The sequence below is a fragment of the Cygnus atratus genome, chromosome 3 (genome assembly GCF_013377495.2).
Source record: "Cygnus atratus isolate AKBS03 ecotype Queensland, Australia chromosome 3, CAtr_DNAZoo_HiC_assembly, whole genome shotgun sequence".
NCBI classification, from domain to species: Eukaryota; Metazoa; Chordata; class Aves; order Anseriformes; family Anatidae; genus Cygnus; species Cygnus atratus.
Genome location: NC_066364.1, coordinates 104,768,326 through 104,785,916, shown reverse-complemented (window position 1 = coordinate 104,785,916; position 17,591 = coordinate 104,768,326). Strand labels below are relative to the sequence as shown.

The following is a 17,591-nucleotide window of genomic DNA, read 5'->3' as shown; positions in this document are numbered from 1 at the left end:
CACTGTTAGCATGAAACTCTCTTAATAGGTATCATAAACAAAACTTTTTTGCTAGTTGGGACTTGTGTGCTTGTAGAGTTGTATTTGTTTAGTTGAAACTGAGATATAATGTATGCCACCTAATAGAAAAGAAAGAGAGACAGCGAGTAGAAGCTTGTTGATTAGGATCAACTAAATCTGAGTAAAACTACACTAACAGTAAAATGAAAGCATATGATTGGAGGCTTTGCATGGTCCTTATGTTAAATAGGTGCCACTGTAGAAATAACTCCTGAGCCTACCATTTTGAAGTACTCACTTCATTCTACCAGCAATTTAACGCACAGGGAAGCCACAAGCTAAAAGCCCGTGTACTTACCTGCTACTTAATCCATCCAAACCAAAGGCTACCAGCTGAGAATGGGTCACCTGGGGAATCTTTTCCCTTCTATGTCTCTTAACCTGAGCAATCTTGCAAAGGTATCTTCAAACTAGTGGAAAGAATATAACGAAACCACATTACCTTGACTGTCAAATTATTCTGTATAGAAAAACAAAGTATGTGTTGTTCTTGCTGGTCGCTTTCTGTTTATTTTACATTTCTGCATGTAAGAAAAATACAAACCTCCCCAGGGATCCACTCTAAATCCTTAGGGCTTTGGGTAACTTCAAGTTAGAGGATCTTTCAGAGGGAGATCTGATGACGTTCCATAACATGCATTATATTTGTTTCCTAATTTTCTTGTGAAAATAAGCTGCTCTAGCCTCAAAATACATTTTGTTTTTAATATGATGAAAAGAACACTATAGCACTTACCTTTTAGTTTTTAATTTGGTATGTAACACACACAAAACATTCATTTAAATCTGAAAACTAAACTGTTCTCAGAGGATTGCTTTCAAGTGTCTGCACTTCTGTGTCCCTTTGTGTATTGAGCTGTGTGGTTTCTAGAGACAATACTTACTTTAAATTACAGAAAAATTATACACTTCTCTAAAATTTAGAATGTTAATGTAAATACAGATCCAAAATATTAAAATCAATGGATTTACATGCCTTCTACAGTAAAGTGTGAAATCTCCTTCAGTCTCAACCAAAGCAATAATAGTAATCAGAAATCATCCACTTCATTCTCCTTTTTTTATTTTTTAATTGTATTTCATCAATACAACTTTTCCAAATGTTATTTTTTGCGGTTTGAGATCTCTTCTGTTTTGTTTTCTCTTCTTTTTTTTTTTCCTCCCTTATCAGTATTATTTTTTTCAAAATGCTTTACTGGAAACAAGAAAGGTTTTGCCAGGCTTGTGCAGTGTGAGTATGCTGCAAGTCTCAGTTTGTTTACATTGTTACAGGAAGCCAGACAGAAAAATGTCATAAGTATATGCAGTGCAGTGCAGCAGGGGAAGAGATACAGCAACTTCCAAGGACAGCATCGTTTCTGTATTCAAACCACATTTCTTGTTCAGCCTCCTCCTTTAAGCGGTGTGGCTAGAGAGGAGTATCCCACTTACTTTTCCCTTGATGAAGAAGGAAGAACTACTTCAGATAAGGTTTTCTGCATCATCTTTATCTTCAACTTCTTTCTGTCTCCAGTAATGTATGACCCAGGATAATGTGAAGAGCTCCCAGGGAGACCAAAGTGGTCTTAACAGATCACTCCCTAGCATCAGGAGTTGCCTTCTCAAGGGTTGCACCTTGTTCCTCTGAAGACTTCGCTGGAGAAATTAGTACTGAAGACTTCTGAAAGGGCTGAGTCCAGCCTGAGGAGTTTCTTGTGAAAGCACTGGAGCTGCAGATGGTAGCAGGAAGCCCTTGTTTGTCTAAACTTTCTCCAAATATAAGGTTACACAGCATAGTTGTGCCAGAGACTCTCATAAACAAAGTTCATGAACATCTTCCCTGTAAATGGAGTTAGACATGCAGTAAGGCTCCTGCTCACTAATAATAGTGAGTAAGCACCATCATGTGGCTATTATTTTATTGCTTTTATTGGAATATTCTGTTTATAAACACACAAAAACAAAACAATATATTAATATACTGGATTTTCACTCAAGTTGTATGACATAATTCCTTCCCCCTGTTAAGACTTTCTTACCTGTGTGCAGTCTTGCAGTGTTTGCAAGTGAAGAGGATTAATTTATGCCAGGGAAATTCAGGTGGAAGTATGTGATTTCCCAAGGAGCAAAGGTTTCGCAGTGGAGATCTGATCCGCTATTTGTCAAATAAGACTCTAGATTTACTGAATGAGGCTCCTCTTTGCTGTCGTTAGCTCCTTGGAAAAAAAAATAGGGATTGTATGTAATTCCTATTTTTGTATAGTGTGTCATCTTTATGTCTTCCAAGAGAGAACCTGCAGATTTGGGCTTACTGGTGATTTTTGTCTGCTTTTGATAGAACAGTTGTCTGTTCAACCTCAATCAGGTAAGTCATCCTCATTGCATGTTTGTTTTTTAAAGCTTTTGACTCAGTAGTTTTTTTCTGGTGTTTGTGTTTTCCGTGGTATTCTGTTACAAAGAGAGGTTTGGATTTAACTTTGGAAGCATAGTAGATCCCTTCACCAGGTAGGTTATATCTGGGTGCCCCAATCAAGCAAATATTTATGCAGTAGGGTCTTGGCTGAACCTGGAGCCAAAGCTCAAAAATAAAAGTTTGTGGGGTCAAGCCTACATTAGACAGAAAATACAAGATTAGTAGGTAGTTTTTATGGAAGGAATGAATGAACACAAAGAGAAATGAAGAAATCTCTGTGATAGAAAAATATATTTTGCAGGGATTGTGGAACACTGACTAAGAGAGGCCTAAATCCCTTCAAGAAGACATTTGGAAGATGTAGTGGGTGATGGTAGCAGCTGTAAGATAATGTCTGTATTCATAATTATATTTAACATTAGACAGTGCAAATATCTTTCTAATGATAGGTCAGGGGGATTTATTTTCATTGAAGTGGGTGTAACGTACTGCATGATGCTCTGGCAAATATTCAGGGTCTTCTCATAAGCCTGGGAACATTTTTATTGCCATAACTGAGGAGTAAGAGAGTTTCTTTTTACAATTTTTCCCTCTTAGATAAAAAGTTTATTTGTGCATATGTGAGACACTTGTTATTCTGGATCTCCCCATTTCTGTAACACATTGGAGTTAGTAATGAACAGTTCTCCGGGGGCATTTCCTTTGTGTCTGCTTGCTTAAAACATTTTAAAACTGGCTGTTAAATTGTCCAGGAATATCTGCTTCAAGATGGTCTCTTTTGAAAGACTTTGGGTCCTGTAAGCCAAAGTCCAAGACAATATGCCTATTGATATTTCCCTGAAATGAGTTTGAACTGTAGTTTGCTACAGGAAGAGTATTGGGGTCAGGCAGGTGTCAGTCTTCTCTGGAGCAAGGCTTCCAGTTTCTTCATTCAGCTGCTGTCCTGGTTGATTATCCCCAGCATAATTTTCTCATCTGCCCAGGTCATTCTCAATAAAACTATTCATCATTAGCTGACTACCAAAGCCAGGAAAGAAGCAATAAAAAATAAGTGGCAATAAACACTGCTAACCCATTTCCATGGGAGTTATGAGGCAGGCATAATGCTTGTGTCAGCATCTCTGAACGAGGAGGACCCTTTCTCAGCTGAACAACCACCTTCTTTACCACCAGGGTCTCAAGATCCTCTGGGGCCTATCATGTCTGAGAAAGAAGTACCACTGCTAGGGTGGGTGCTTATATTTTCAAGGAATCTTTCTGCCTTCCCTACAAGCTTTCACAGTCAATGTAAAACTCTAGTGACTTCATCACCTTCCCCACAGCACTTTGGTTGTTGGTCAGCCAGGATGCTGGGGCAGCAGGTATATCACAGACACAGACACAGATTTCTAGGTTGGAAGAGACCTCAAGATCATCGAGTCCAACCTCCGACCTAACACTAAGTACTCCACTAAATCATATCGCTAAGCTCTACATCTAAACGTCTTTTAAAGACCTCCAGGGATGGTGACTCCACCACCTCCCTGGGCAGCCCGTTCCAATGCTTAATAACCCTTTCGGTAAAGAAGTACTTCCTAACATCCAACCTAAAACTCCCCTGTCGCAACTTTCGCCCATTCCCCCTCGTCCTGTCACCAGGCACGTGGGAGAACAGACCAACCCCCACCTCGCTACAGCCTCCTTTAAGGTAACTGTAGAGAGCGATAAGGTCGCCCCTGAGCCTCCTCTTCTCCAGGCTGAACAAGCCCAGCTCCCTCAGCCGCTCCTCGTAGGACTTGTTCTCCAGACCCCTCACCAGCTTGGTCGCCCTTCTCTGGACTCGCTCGAGCACGTCCATGTCCTTCCTGTAGCGAGGGGCCCAAAACTGAACACAGTACTCAAGGTGCGGCCTCACCAGACCCGAGTACAGGGGCACAATCACTTCCCTAGACCTGCTGGCCACACTGCTTCTTATACAGGCCAGGATGCTGTTGGCCTTCTTGGCCACCTGAGAACACTGCTGGCTCATATTCAGCCAACTATCAACCAATACTCCCAGGTCCTTCTCGGCCAGGCAGCTTTCCAACCACTCATCTCCCAGCCTGTAGCTCTGCTTGGGGTTGTTGCGCCCCAGGTGCAGGACCCGGCACTTGGCCTTGTTGAACTTCATACAGTTGACCTCAGCCCATCGCTCCAGCCTATCCAGATCCTCCTGCAGAGCCTTCCTTCCCTCGAGCAGATCGACACACGCACTTAGCTTGGTGTCATCTGCAAACTTACTGAGGGTGCACTGGACGCCCTCATCCAGATCATCGATAAAGATATTAAAGAGGACCGGCCCCAGTACCGAGCCTTGGGGGACACCACTTGTGACTAGCCTCCAAACAGATTTGACTCCATTCACCACAACTCTCTGGGCCCGGCTATCCAGCCAGTTTTTAACCCAGCGAAGCGTACGCCAGTCCAAGCCCCGAGCAGCCAGTTTCTTGAGGAGAATGTTGTGGGGAACGGTGTCAAAAGCCTTACTGAGGTCAAGGTAAACCACATCCACAGCCCTTCCCTCATCCACCAAGCGCGTCACTTTGTCATAGAAGGAGATCAGGTTCGTCAAGCAGGACCTGCCTTTCATAAACCCATGCTGACTGGGCCTGATCGCCTGCTTGCCCTGCAAGTGCCGCGTGATGACCCTCAAGATAATCTGCTCCATGAGCTTTCCTGGCACTGAGGTCAAACTGACAGGCCTATAGTTCCCCGGGTCTGCCCTCCGGCCCTTCTTATAGATGGGCGTCACATTGGCTAGCCGCCAGTCAACTGGGACCTCCCCTGATAGCCAGGACTGCCGATAAATGATGGAAAGCGGCTCGGCCAGCTCCTCCGCCAGTTCTTTCAGTACCCTCGGGTGCGTCCCATCCGGCCCCATCGACTTGCGCACATCCAAGCTCCTTAGCAGGTCGCCAACCATTTCCTCATGAATAGCAAAGGCCACATCCTGCTCCCCATCCCCTTCCGCCAGCTCAGGGCACTGGGTATCCAGAGAACAACCGGTATTGCCGCTAAAGACTGAGGCAAAGGCGGCATTAAGCACCTCAGCCTTTTCCTCATCCTTAGTAACTAGGTTTCCCCTCGCATCCAGTAAAGGATGGAGATTCTCCTTAGTCCTCCGTTTCGCGTTGATATATTTGTAAAAGGATTTTTTGTTGTCTTTAACGGCAGTAGCCAGGTTGAGCTCCAGATGAGCTTTGGCCTTTCTAATTTTCTCCCTGCACAGCCTCGCTACATCCTTGTAGTCCTCCTCAGTGGCCTGCCCTTTTTTCCAAAGATTATAAACCCTCTTTTTTCTGCTAAGCACAAGCCGCAACTCTCTGTTGAGCCAGGCCGGTCTTCTTCCACGCCGGCTCGTCTTTGGGCACGTGGGGACGGACCGCTCCTGTGCCGTTAAGATTTCCTTCTTGAGGAGCGCCCAGCCTTCCTGGACTCCTCTGCCCTTCAGAACAGCCCAAGTGGCTGGGCGTGCTGCAGGGTACAAACATCTTACTCTGTGCCACCAGCTGTGATCGGGAGGACTGAGAGTTTGTGTTTCATCTCCTCCAGAGGAGGTCCAGGCAGAGCCTCTATCTCTTTTTAACTGCTTCAGAAAGAACCTCCCAATATATACAGAGGATCTCGTATGAACATATGAAACCTAAATCTCAACACCTGCATGGGTATTGCTTATTAAGTACTTTTGCTTTATAGCTACTACTCAGCCATTTTCCCTGTAGTTTGCACCTTCCAAAACTGCACACATGGCCACAATAACTCCCAGTCCACTGCAAGCAGAGTCACATCAGCATTCCTCTATTAAGAGCAGCCTGGAACTGCTTACTCAAAAAAAGAAGTGGAGATTTGGAGTTTAATTTTAGACCAAGAGAGCAGCCACAGGGTAGCAGCTATCCATCCCAGATGTGAAGTAGAAGGATGGTGGTGCAAGGTCAGCATGTATACTGCTGGCTCCAGGCCCTGGAGCCTTCTTTCTGCTGAAGGCTGCCGTTTCCTCCAAAGACCTGGTCCTGGTTTGTTTGACATGCAAGGCTTCATTCCATTTCAGCTTTACTGGCAATAAACTAAAATTAGTATAATACATCCCCTCAGCTCTGTAGTGCGAGGTATCTATCCCCCCAAAACTATACTGATTATAAAATCAATTCTTATGATGATGTGGCTTCTGTGGCTGGACTTGGTCATTATCAGCTCCAATTCTGCAGACTAATCACATGCTTTTTCAGACTAGAGAGACCAATTTAATACTGTTACATGGACAATTAATTTAATGCAACCAAACTCTCAAAAGACTTTCATCTGGATTGCTGACATGATGCTAAAGTACTGATAGAATTAAAAACCCCTTTGCTTCAGTCAACCATGTGGAAATTTGTGTTTTATTTTTCCCATGCCTGAACTGATTTACTTGAGAATATGGTGCCATGCCCTTTGGAGAAGGCAGGAAGACACAGTATTGGTGCCTCCTGATAATCTCCTTCAAAGACTTATGTATAGACTATTTTGTTCTAAGTGTGAAATCAGTATTAATACTCAGCTGGCTAAATGGACATTACACTTAGTCAGGTCAGTACACCATGTGTGTATATCTTCACAAAAGTAAAGAGATGATGAGAAGAGTCGGTGTTTGAATTCAGTTTTGAAATGTCAATAACTACTAAGATATATTAGCCTGTAACTCCCTGGTGTTCAGTGAATCATAGTAGGGAGACAAGTTTTTCATGTTCACAAGGACAGTGGCAGGATAAAGTGTCAAGTATCTATTTTTAAAAGGTTAAAATTCTCTAATACTTTTAAGAAAAATAACCTTTCTTTTGTAACCTGTCTAAATCAATGTGGTAGTATTTTGCTGTCACTGTCGAGGGAAGTTTTCAAAAGGAAATTCCAGATTGGCCTGGTTTTGATCAGTCCAAAACAAATAAGAGCTCCTCAGTCTTCCACACTGAGACTGACATAACAGTGCTGAGTGTTTAATTTTTCATTTCAGACACATCACAGGCTGTTCCCAGGGGTGCTCACCCAATGAATCCTGGGTGGGGTTCTCTGTGTGACACCAGCTACTGCTAATTCCTTCTTAAACTTGGCTTAAATTTTTGCATCACTCAAGCCTCTGAGTAAAACTGACCTGACAAATTGCCTGATATAACTGCAGAAGTACTCTAAAGAATACGTATATCTAAAGGAAGGAAAAATAAAATTAAAATAAAATAAAATAGGATCCAGCAGGTCCAGCCTTCCATGGGAAAAGGGAGCTTAGATGAGATTACCTAGCACCCCATCCAACTGCACCTTGAAAACCTCCACCACTTTCCTGGAGAGGTTGTTCCAGTGATGGATTGTTCTTGCTGTAAAAATTTCTTTCTTGTATCATGAAACTTCTGATGAAAACTTCTGATGAAACTTCTCCTGATGCAATTTGTACCCATTGCCCCTTGACTTATCCACATGGCTCCTTGTGAAGAGAGACCCTCCACCCGTTCTGTAGCCACCAGTTACGTACTGCAATACTATGACGAGGTCCCACCTGAGCCTTCTTTTCTCCAGGGTGAAAAGACCTAACTCCTTCAATCCTTCCATCTTCATAGGGCAGGTTCTTCAGCCTTTAGATCATCTCTGTGGCCCTCATTTGGACTCTCTGCATTCTGTCTGCAACTGTTTTGAATTCTGGGGACCAGAACTGGATGCAGTAATCCAGGTGTGGCCTGGCAAGCACTGAGTAGAGAGGGATGATTGCATTTCTGTCTCTGCTAGAAATGTCCCTGTGGATGCATACCAGGATCTGATTTACCTTCACTTCTGTAGTGACACACCCTGTATATGGAAACATACACACACACGTTTTTAAAAGCCACATTTTCTAGCAGGGAAGAAATTGCCCTATCACTGTCTATATGCCCCACACTGATCCTGAAAGAAATTTTTCTCGTAATAGACAAATAAATGCCCAGTCTTTTATTCTTACATTAATTTGAAATGTGAGATCGCTTGGCTGTGAGACCATTAGTTTGTGAGTTTAATGTAGTCTTGCTTTCACTGTAAGACTTTGGTTTAAGAGACTTCTTTAGAGGACTGCAAAGAAACTGGCATGAACTATAAATTCCTTGCTAATAGAATTGTTTAAAAGGCCATTTCAATGTATCTCGATTTTTACAGATGGTGCTTGGCATGCAGCTAGCTTGAAGGGGAGTATTTCGTATGCCTCATGCTGGGCTCTGTCGCAGATGTCATCAAAGCTGCAGTACCAGCCCTGCCTGAGGGCAGCTTTGCAGGCAGGTCATCTTCCTCTTCACTTTCCTGCTCTCCCCTTCCTCTGACTATTGAACATAGAAACACTGCACTACAATCGGTTCCTTCTGAACAGATAATAATGATTACTGTTTGCTATGTTAGTAGCAAACTAGAGATGTTTCTTTGTGTGCTATTTTCATACCTTATAGTCATCTGTTTAAAGAAAACTAAAAAAATAATTATCCTTAATAAAACACTTTTACCGAATTCTCTTCCCTCTTTTAGGCTGTGCTTGGTAAACAATTTATGCTTTTGAGAATCGCTGTTTATTTCAGTAAAGCTGTGCATGCGGTGGAAACTGAGTTTAGGCAGATGCTTAAGCATTTTGCAATATTGGGGTGTTAGTGAGTGATTTGGGGTTTTGGGGGTGGTTGGTTTTTCTCTTTAAGAAATTGCCCCTGATTGTTTCACATACCATATATTCAAAAGCTTGCATGCATCAGGAATTATGCTCAAATTACTGACTGGATTTACTGTGATAGGTAGCACTGGTGCTAATATTATCATTCATTACAGGCCAACAATGTAATAACAGTCCCATCTTTTGTCATGATGACATATAATAAGATCTGCATTATGAGCAATCATCTACTGATGTGTATTTATACTGTAAAACAAATCTCATGCACAAATACTAGCCAGCAATCTGCTTTTTTCTGTTTGTAGCTACTGCTGCAGGTGTTATTTGCTCTCCTTTAGAGAGGATCTGAGTCTGTTGAGTTAGTTGTTTGGTGTGAGCAGCATTGGCTTATACTTCCAGTGCCAAAGATACCACTGTTGTCCAAGACAGTGTTCTTCAGGTTTTTGATGATCAGGGTGTGCATTTGGCACTATTTATGAATGAATAAATTGTTCACAGAAATCATGCAAACAAAACCCAGACGGGTGCTCACTGTTCACAGCATGTGACTGCTCTCTTAAACTGAATCATTCTTTATTTCTCCTTCTTACCTGAATGACAGCCTGTAACAGGTACATGGAGACCCCCAAGGCCAAGAATAGTAATGGCTTCTGTTAGGAAGAAAAAAAAAAAAAAAAAAAAAAACACTTCCATGCTGGGAAAAAAGCTGAAGACTGATTCCTACCTGAAGAACTTACTTGTCTTTGCAAATGTGAAGGGAGGACATTCATATGGAAACCAAGTCACTCCCCAGATATCTGATCCTCCCTCATACGAGTATTATTTAATTCTTTTATAAAGTTAATCTTTTAAAATCAGTTTATGGATTCCTATTCCTACTCCTCTTTCATTCCTTTCTTAAATCTGTATTCTCCTAACCTTCCAAAGTGTCATGACCTGTTCATGCACTACTTTAATCAGGCCTGTATCTCCCATTTTTCAAACCAAAACAAAGCACATAACTTATCCCAGTCCTAGAAAGCCAAAACACTCTCTTGACACAGAAACATTCTTTTGTAAGAATTAGATTAAAATGTTTATATTGTCCAGGTTGGTTCAAAGTTAGATAACAGACTGAATCATAAAAAAGTATTATTCTTGACAGCCCTGAGGGGGAGATCACTACCACATTGTGGTTTCTTAATAAACATTTTTGTCTGTATTAGGCCAACAAATCTGCAGCACTTTGCCCTGAGCTATTTTGTGGTGTGAAATTTCTTCTGGCTAAACAGATTTATTTTGGTATTAAAAGTTTTGCTTTTTCTATGTTGGGTTGTTTGGTTGTATTTTTTTTTTTAGAAAATTGCTTTTTAGACTGTGGGAAATGCCACAAAAACATCCTTGGTGGAGACCTGTGAGTTAATTCACTATGGTACAGCACAGCAGGGGCAGCACCAGCTCCCTCCAAAATGAATGACAACCCTGGGAACTGGGACTCATCTCCTCTCTCTCCCATGGACTTGCTGCATGAGACCCTGAAAAAGTCACTTCTCATTTCGTACCTGTTTTCACCACTTCCCTTTGTCTGTTTAGGTGGGAAGCTTTCAAGCGCAGCATCCCTTGTGATGGCTGTGTACCTTGCATAGCATGAAGGAAAACCAGCCGAAGCATCTTGTTGCTGATGATACCTAAATGATAAAGAGGCGCATGTTCATGTGTGAGCTGGTGCTTCGGCACTGTTAAACTCTTTCCCATCATGGTGTGACTACAAATCGCTCCCCTTCCAGTAGCCTATTGGTCAGTCCTCATCTATTTTTATTTGCTTATTCTCTAGTTACCAGAGCAGAGAGCTGGATTTCTTCTCTAAAAGCCTTGAGTATACAGAGTTATTAAACTAAAAAGTACCAAACCACTGAAGTGTTTTTTAAAGCAGAAAAGGTCAGATGAACAATTTATCTTCTTTTGCAAGGTTTTTGTTGTCTTTAATGGGTGAGTAATTTGTCAGGTATACTCCGGTTGTTACTTAAAGGTAGTGGAATAATTTTTATATTACTTGTAATAATTTTGGCATTTTTTTGACTGTTGACTGTGCACTGAATCGATTGTAACACAATCCATTATTGTACCTCAGACCTATTTGAATCTATTTGCAGCTATCACAATTTCAAAAGAACAAGTTATCCAGGAGCAAGTGATGGCCACTTTACAATCTGACTATTTATTCAAGGTTTAATTCAAAATATGTGCGAAGTTTTATTACCAGAAAAATCCAATGGACCATCACACTATCACCAAGTTATATCTGCATTAAAATGTTTACTTCCAATAGATGATCCCAGCCTGGGAAATAGCATTTTTGCAACATTTTCAAAAATGGTCATGTTGAATCTTTTGGCATAGTCATCTTCACCTCAACTTTCCTGGTCACTGTCAGCATAAGGGAAGGAATCAGGATGGGTTGCACTTCAGTAATTTCCCCTTTATTTACCAGGAGAATTCTTGAACTCTGAGTTATATTAAAGCCTGAGCTATCTCTTTGCCATTCCATAGATTAAGGAAGCAATGATATATGTCCTCTGGACTAGCAAGAGTGTTCTGGTGTGTTGATAACAGAAAACTAGCCATTTTTATTCTGCAGTTCTGTGGCTGCAAGTGGGCATTAATCATATATAGAAAAGATTAAATAGGGTTTTCTCCAGGGTATGGAAGAGTTCTTCACGTCTGTGGTCTCCAGCTCCTGTCAATAAGGATGTGTCTGTTGGTGACTTAATTTTAATCTCTGAAGTTTACATCAGGTCAATATAGCAGCATGTCTTACTTGCTGAGGCTGTGTCATATTTCTTGGGAACTTCATAGCTGTTTTCTCCATTTCAGTCACCTTTCATGCCCTATTTTCTGCACTGAGTTAAAAGCTTTCATTAATTCTCCATCAGTAATTAGTGATGTCAGAGATCCAATAGCCAGTGGTGGTGCCTTCCAATACCCACAGGGTGTGGTGACAGAAGGAGGTGCAGGACTGCTGTTTTAAATACAGGCTTCAGCCTCAGAAGATGTATTGTTCCAGGCTCTCATTGTTTGCCTTTGGTGGCAGCTCATAGGCATTTCTGAGGTCTGTTTTATTATCTGATGTCGACCTGATTTTTATAACTGATCTGTAATCTAGGAAGAAGTTCCATGTGAGTTTTTCTCTTGTACATTCTCTGCTTTCACCCTTTGGCTGAAAGCATGGCTTGAAATATCTTGACTTTTTAATTATTTTTCAGAGAGATCTCACAGAATGATGCCTTGGAGGTCATAGAAGCAAATGTGTTTTCCAACCTTCCCAAACTACATGAAATGTAAGTAATGAGTAAACTAAATTCAAAGAAGACAATTATAAAGATGAATTATAGGCAAGTATCAAGGTTTTGCAGTTTGGTTAAAGTAAGATCTGAAGAATCCATAGTAATACAGGAACATTGGAAATCTCCCTCTGTCTTTCCCATGTTCTTATCTAACTCTCATTCTTTCCCTGGTCAGTCTGAAACCTATCCTCAAACCACTGCTGATATCAGAAAGTGGTGGGGTCTGCCAGTCTGTGGTAGGCTGCTATTTGGAAGCAGATCTGCTCTCAAAAAAAATAATAATAATAATAATCTGTCAGTGTATAGTACCGCTACATCCTGGGGCAACCACACATATTTTAGGATGCAACCACAGACAGTTTAAGATCAATATATTGATGTATTTCTTCTGATGTTTCACTTTCTCTTTGCAGAAGAATTGAGAAGGCCAACAACCTCGTGTACATTGATCAAGATGCCTTCCAGCACCTTCCAAGCCTTAGATATTTGTAAGATTTTTTTGCTTTTTGAAAGTCAAATAATTTTAAATGATACAGATGTCTTTCCATCCAACCTGTGCTAAGCAATTTGATGATGACATGGTAATGCCCAGTCTTCACTCCTCCACCCCACACACTTAGTTGCGTATTGTCGACCACATTTTCACACCCAAGCCTGCACAGGGTCCTCAGAAAAGTTGAAGGTAATATTGTATTCTTCTGTTATACTTCATACACATGGTCTTAAGCATTCAAGTTCTCTTTTCTTTAGCAATGACAGTGTTACAGCAATGATTTTCACTAACACTGGATGTGAGATGATCAAAACCTTAGAATGCAAATGTACTGGTGTATGCTATAACTTTATTTTATCAGCCAGCTTCATCAAGAATGCAGTTTGCACAACTGTGGTTGCTACATCTGCTCTCATGGGGTTGCCATCACAATTCAGTGACAATTTAATCCATCCTTAAAATAAACTACTACCCAAAATATTTTCACAGCTTTTAGCATGTGACCTTAACATGACTAATGACATCTCCTCTGCTATGTATTAAAACCAATTAACTCCATTTAGCAGTAATTGTTTTTAATGGCTGTAGCTTAAATAGGCTCCTACAGTGCTCTTTGCTGAACAACAGCATATATACCAAACAGGATATTATCTGGACTTTCATATGTCCATCCTGCTGAGCACATATACCCAACCTTCTTTTCCTTGCTCATATAAGAAGCTTTGCTGATCACAATCTCTACTTTTGAGTAAATAAGTGCTTAATTGTCTGGTTAGCTGCTTCTTAAAGATGGGATAAAATCAGGTCAGTGGTCCAATAAGCATGAGTGTTTCAGGTCTCTGAAAATCACTGGTGTCTGGCAGATTCTGGGCTCAGAAATGCCAAGAGCCATTGGCTTGAATTTGAACTTCAAGATTCAAGATTTAAGATTTGGACTTTAAGATATAAGGTTTATTCAGCACTATACAATGTATCCCATTTCTTAGTGTCTCTATTCCATGTATCCCATTAATTAGGTAGTTTATTGACATTATTGATGCTCTCCACTGGTCCCTCCTTTCTCTGTTCTTCATAGAAAGCTTTTACAGAAACACAATGATTTGGTGACTAGAAAATTTCTTCAGATTTTATCCATGGCCGTTTTATTCCAGTTCATTTTCATTCCAAACATTTTCTCTAATTTAAATTGAAAAAATCCATCTTTGGTGTTTAATACACTAATGGGTTCATATTGCATCCACTACATGTTTTTTTATTTTAGGAGGCAAAAAAGACTCTTGCAAGACTGAATAGTACAAAAGGTGCATACATCATGGCTCCTAGAGTCTGAACTACTGAATGTTTCTTTCATATTAATGACAAGGTTTGAGGTAGCTGCATTGTGGGTATAAATCTATGTAACACCTTTGGCTTTGGTGAAGCGACATCAGTTAACATTACAGGAATATGGTTAAAACACTTTAATTGAGATAGCTTTTCAGCAGTTTCTGAGCTATGTTCCCCACTTAAAAAGGGCAGGTGTGTCTGAATTAGTAGAGCTGAACTTGCAGTAAGTTGGCTTACCCTCAGATGCCCCAGTTCCCCAGGGGCATCTCTGGCTGGGGTCCACACCAGTTTTCCAAATAGACCACAGTGAGGCAGCAGAGCTGGAGAGGAAGTCATCTACTTGGAGAGGTCCTTGTCCCAATCTTTTGCTGTAGACCTTGCTGTAAGACCTCTGTAATCCTTCCTGGTCTATCCTACAAAGCAGAATAGCTGACACAGGCACCCCTGAATCTCAGGATAAAGAAGTTTAGTGAGACCCACCTGCAACCGGCACACCAAAGCAGGGGGCTCTGGTATGCGCACATTGCTGAGCTTGCTGCGATTCTTTCTTAAGTTTCCAGCCTCGGTGGCAGGCTGGCAGGGTATGAGACATGTAGTCTGATTCCTCATGACAGTGCCGTGGCTATGACAGAACTGTTAAAATGCAGTTCAGAAAACCTTGCAGAGAAAAAAAAATATATATATATATATTTACTAGCCATTTTCAAAAGGAAAAAGAAAAAATGAAAAGAAAAAAAAAATAGACAAATTAATCAGTGTTAATGCCTGACATGGAGGCTAGACACCATAGCCCATCAGTTTAATGACCTTTGCAACTGTTGCTTCCAAGACTTTATCTGTGCTGCTTCGAAAATAGTCATATAGCCACTAGATCTTATTTATTGGCAGGCAAGAAGCTCTGGCTAACATTGTCAGCCCTTTCATCAGCTTTATGGGCTCGTTATAGCCACTAGCAGTTGAACATGAATATGCTTTTATCTGCGTCAACTTGAGTACAAATACATTTTCCACTCACCCCACTCCCTTTGTCTCCTGCATCATCATTACTAGTATGGCGAAAATACTACGGTGAGAAAAATACTTTTAAAATCCAATGCTGAAATATCCTAAGCCTTCTAGAAAAATGCAACCTAAACTTTCCTGCCAGTCTTTTAGAAGAGGATGTGAAGAGGATTGTTAATTGGTCTTCTTGGATATGTGCCAAAGAGACAGACTGCTTCGAAATGGTAACTTGTTGACCTTTTCATGGGTATGAGATTATTTGTCTGGCTCTCATTAGGGAGAGCTGTGGCATTGTCTGTTTAATAATGCAGTGATGGCTTTTCAAACCTATTTTCTTTCCAAAATTAGTTCTGTGTCCTTTGGTTGTTTTACAGTGCATGCATCGATGTCCTGTATTAAGCGATCTCATCTTAAAATAGAAAGGTTTAAATGTGACGCTTTTTTTCAGATCAATTTTAAGGGCATACAGCTAGATTGTTGGTGGGAAGGGAAATGTAGGCCATGAAAACATTTTTTATCTCTAAAATATTTTTCATTGTGGAGAGAACAGCCCAGCCCCAAAGACTTGCAGGTGCTTGTACCTGCCTGTCCTTATTTCATGGAGAACCTGACACACGTATGCCTGGCATGCTTCTTAAATCCGATCTGTATTTGTTGCAGATGAAGCTAGTCATGCCTAATAGAGATGTCCTGTCCACAAACTGATGACCCTTTTCATAGAATGGGATTTTCAATAAAAAGAAGTGACGATCCACTCCATCCTTCTGCATGAGAGCCTCATGTTTAAAGACCTTGCCCAGTAGTGAGTGCCATGGATTATAGACTCAGCATAGCCTGCAAGGCCAGTTCACATGAGTCAGAGGACTTTCTTGCTGGAGCGCAGTACAAAGTCACTAGTGTGATTAACGGGCACATAAATAATACTTCCTGAGTGATGCTGTATTTAACTCAGCCTACCTTGCATTTGCAATTTAGCAGACATCCTCAATAAGTTGATGGAGTAAACTGTGGTCCAGATTTTGTCAGAATAGCTCCTACCAACTTGGTATAAAAAAGGTCTGGAAATTTGCTGTATCTGGAAATAAGCAACCAGAATCTTCCAGGAATTAGTTACTGAAAAAATTGTGTTCTCTTGTGCTCTTGGTGCAATGTTTTCTTAAATGCTGACTCCAGTAAGCCTTTTCAGAAAGATAATTAAAGCTTTGGAAAGCAGCCATCAGCCGTTTGAAAAACAGGTTGTTACTGAGCTGTTTATGTATGGCAAGGGGGAACTCAGTTAAAGCACAGATTAAAGAGGACACTTGTTTAAAGCAAGGCTACTAAGGATGTATACATTATATGGTAAACATATTGACAAAACTGTCCTTCAAGAAAGATATTCAGAAAATTGGATTATCTACATTCTAACAAGATTATCCACTTAAAGGCCTCTGGAGATTTGTTGGCTGAATAAAAAGAGAAGAGATCTAGGCCACACTCTAGCTAAGTATTTTTTCAGTTCTTTTTCTGCAATTAATTAAAAGAACATCCTCTCCTATTCCTAATCACTGTTCTGTGCCTCTGTGCAATCAGTACCTCATACCCTTAGATTTACTTCAATATGTAACGATTTGTTGAAGATGCTTTCCTCTTCATCTCATGCTGCTCACTCATGTGATGTCAAATCACCCGTGTAAACTGAACCCTGAGCAATTTTGGGTTACTTGAAAGATCAGTAGTATTGTGGCACACAAGGCCTTGAATGTGTTTATTCACACACATAAGGCAAAAACCCTGCTAACCTGTTTTGAGTCATTTGGATTAAGTTGCCATTGAGAGTAGTGCTTGAACAGCATATAGTAGAGTACCATCATCCTTCATTACCGGAACAAGAGGATCAAGCTTTCCTTGGGAAAGTAAAGTAGAAAGGAAAGCTTTTCATGTCTCCTTGGTTCTGCAATAACCACACAATATTTGGAAGCAGTTTGCTTCTTCATTTACCTATTCAAGCAAGTGTGTGCTGTAATTTGTATTTAACAAGTGGCTCTTAAAATGAATTGCATGAATTTTTAGCGTATGACTCATTTAAAAGTAAAGGCACCTTTCAAATAAAACCCTGTACTTCTCCAATGATTTAGAGAGTGTACTTTAAGATATTATAAGGGGGGATTTGAAGGTTCTTCTTCTATTGCTTCTAATTTTTTTTTTTGGCTAATTCCTTTCACAAAGTATAAGTGCAGAAGTACTTTAAATAATAGCAGGCTTATGGAATCCACCTGTTTCATTAATCCTGCTTTCTATTTAACTACATGCAATAGTTTTTCAAAGGCATTTTTGTAGAGCTTTCTT

General features: G+C 40.7%; 1 protein-coding gene across 1 annotated transcript in view; it reads left to right on the top strand.

The window, feature by feature from the left end:
* The window catches only part of FSHR (follicle stimulating hormone receptor), an 89,161-nt gene that overhangs the window by 50,128 nt on the left and 21,442 nt on the right, over window positions 1–17,591 (top strand). Inside the window, exons 3-4 of the mRNA XM_035560591.1 lie at window positions 12,362–12,436; window positions 12,856–12,930. Coding sequence (XP_035416484.1) covers window positions 12,362–12,436; window positions 12,856–12,930 — 150 coding nt within the window. The remainder of the gene's footprint in view (window positions 1–12,361; window positions 12,437–12,855; window positions 12,931–17,591) is intronic.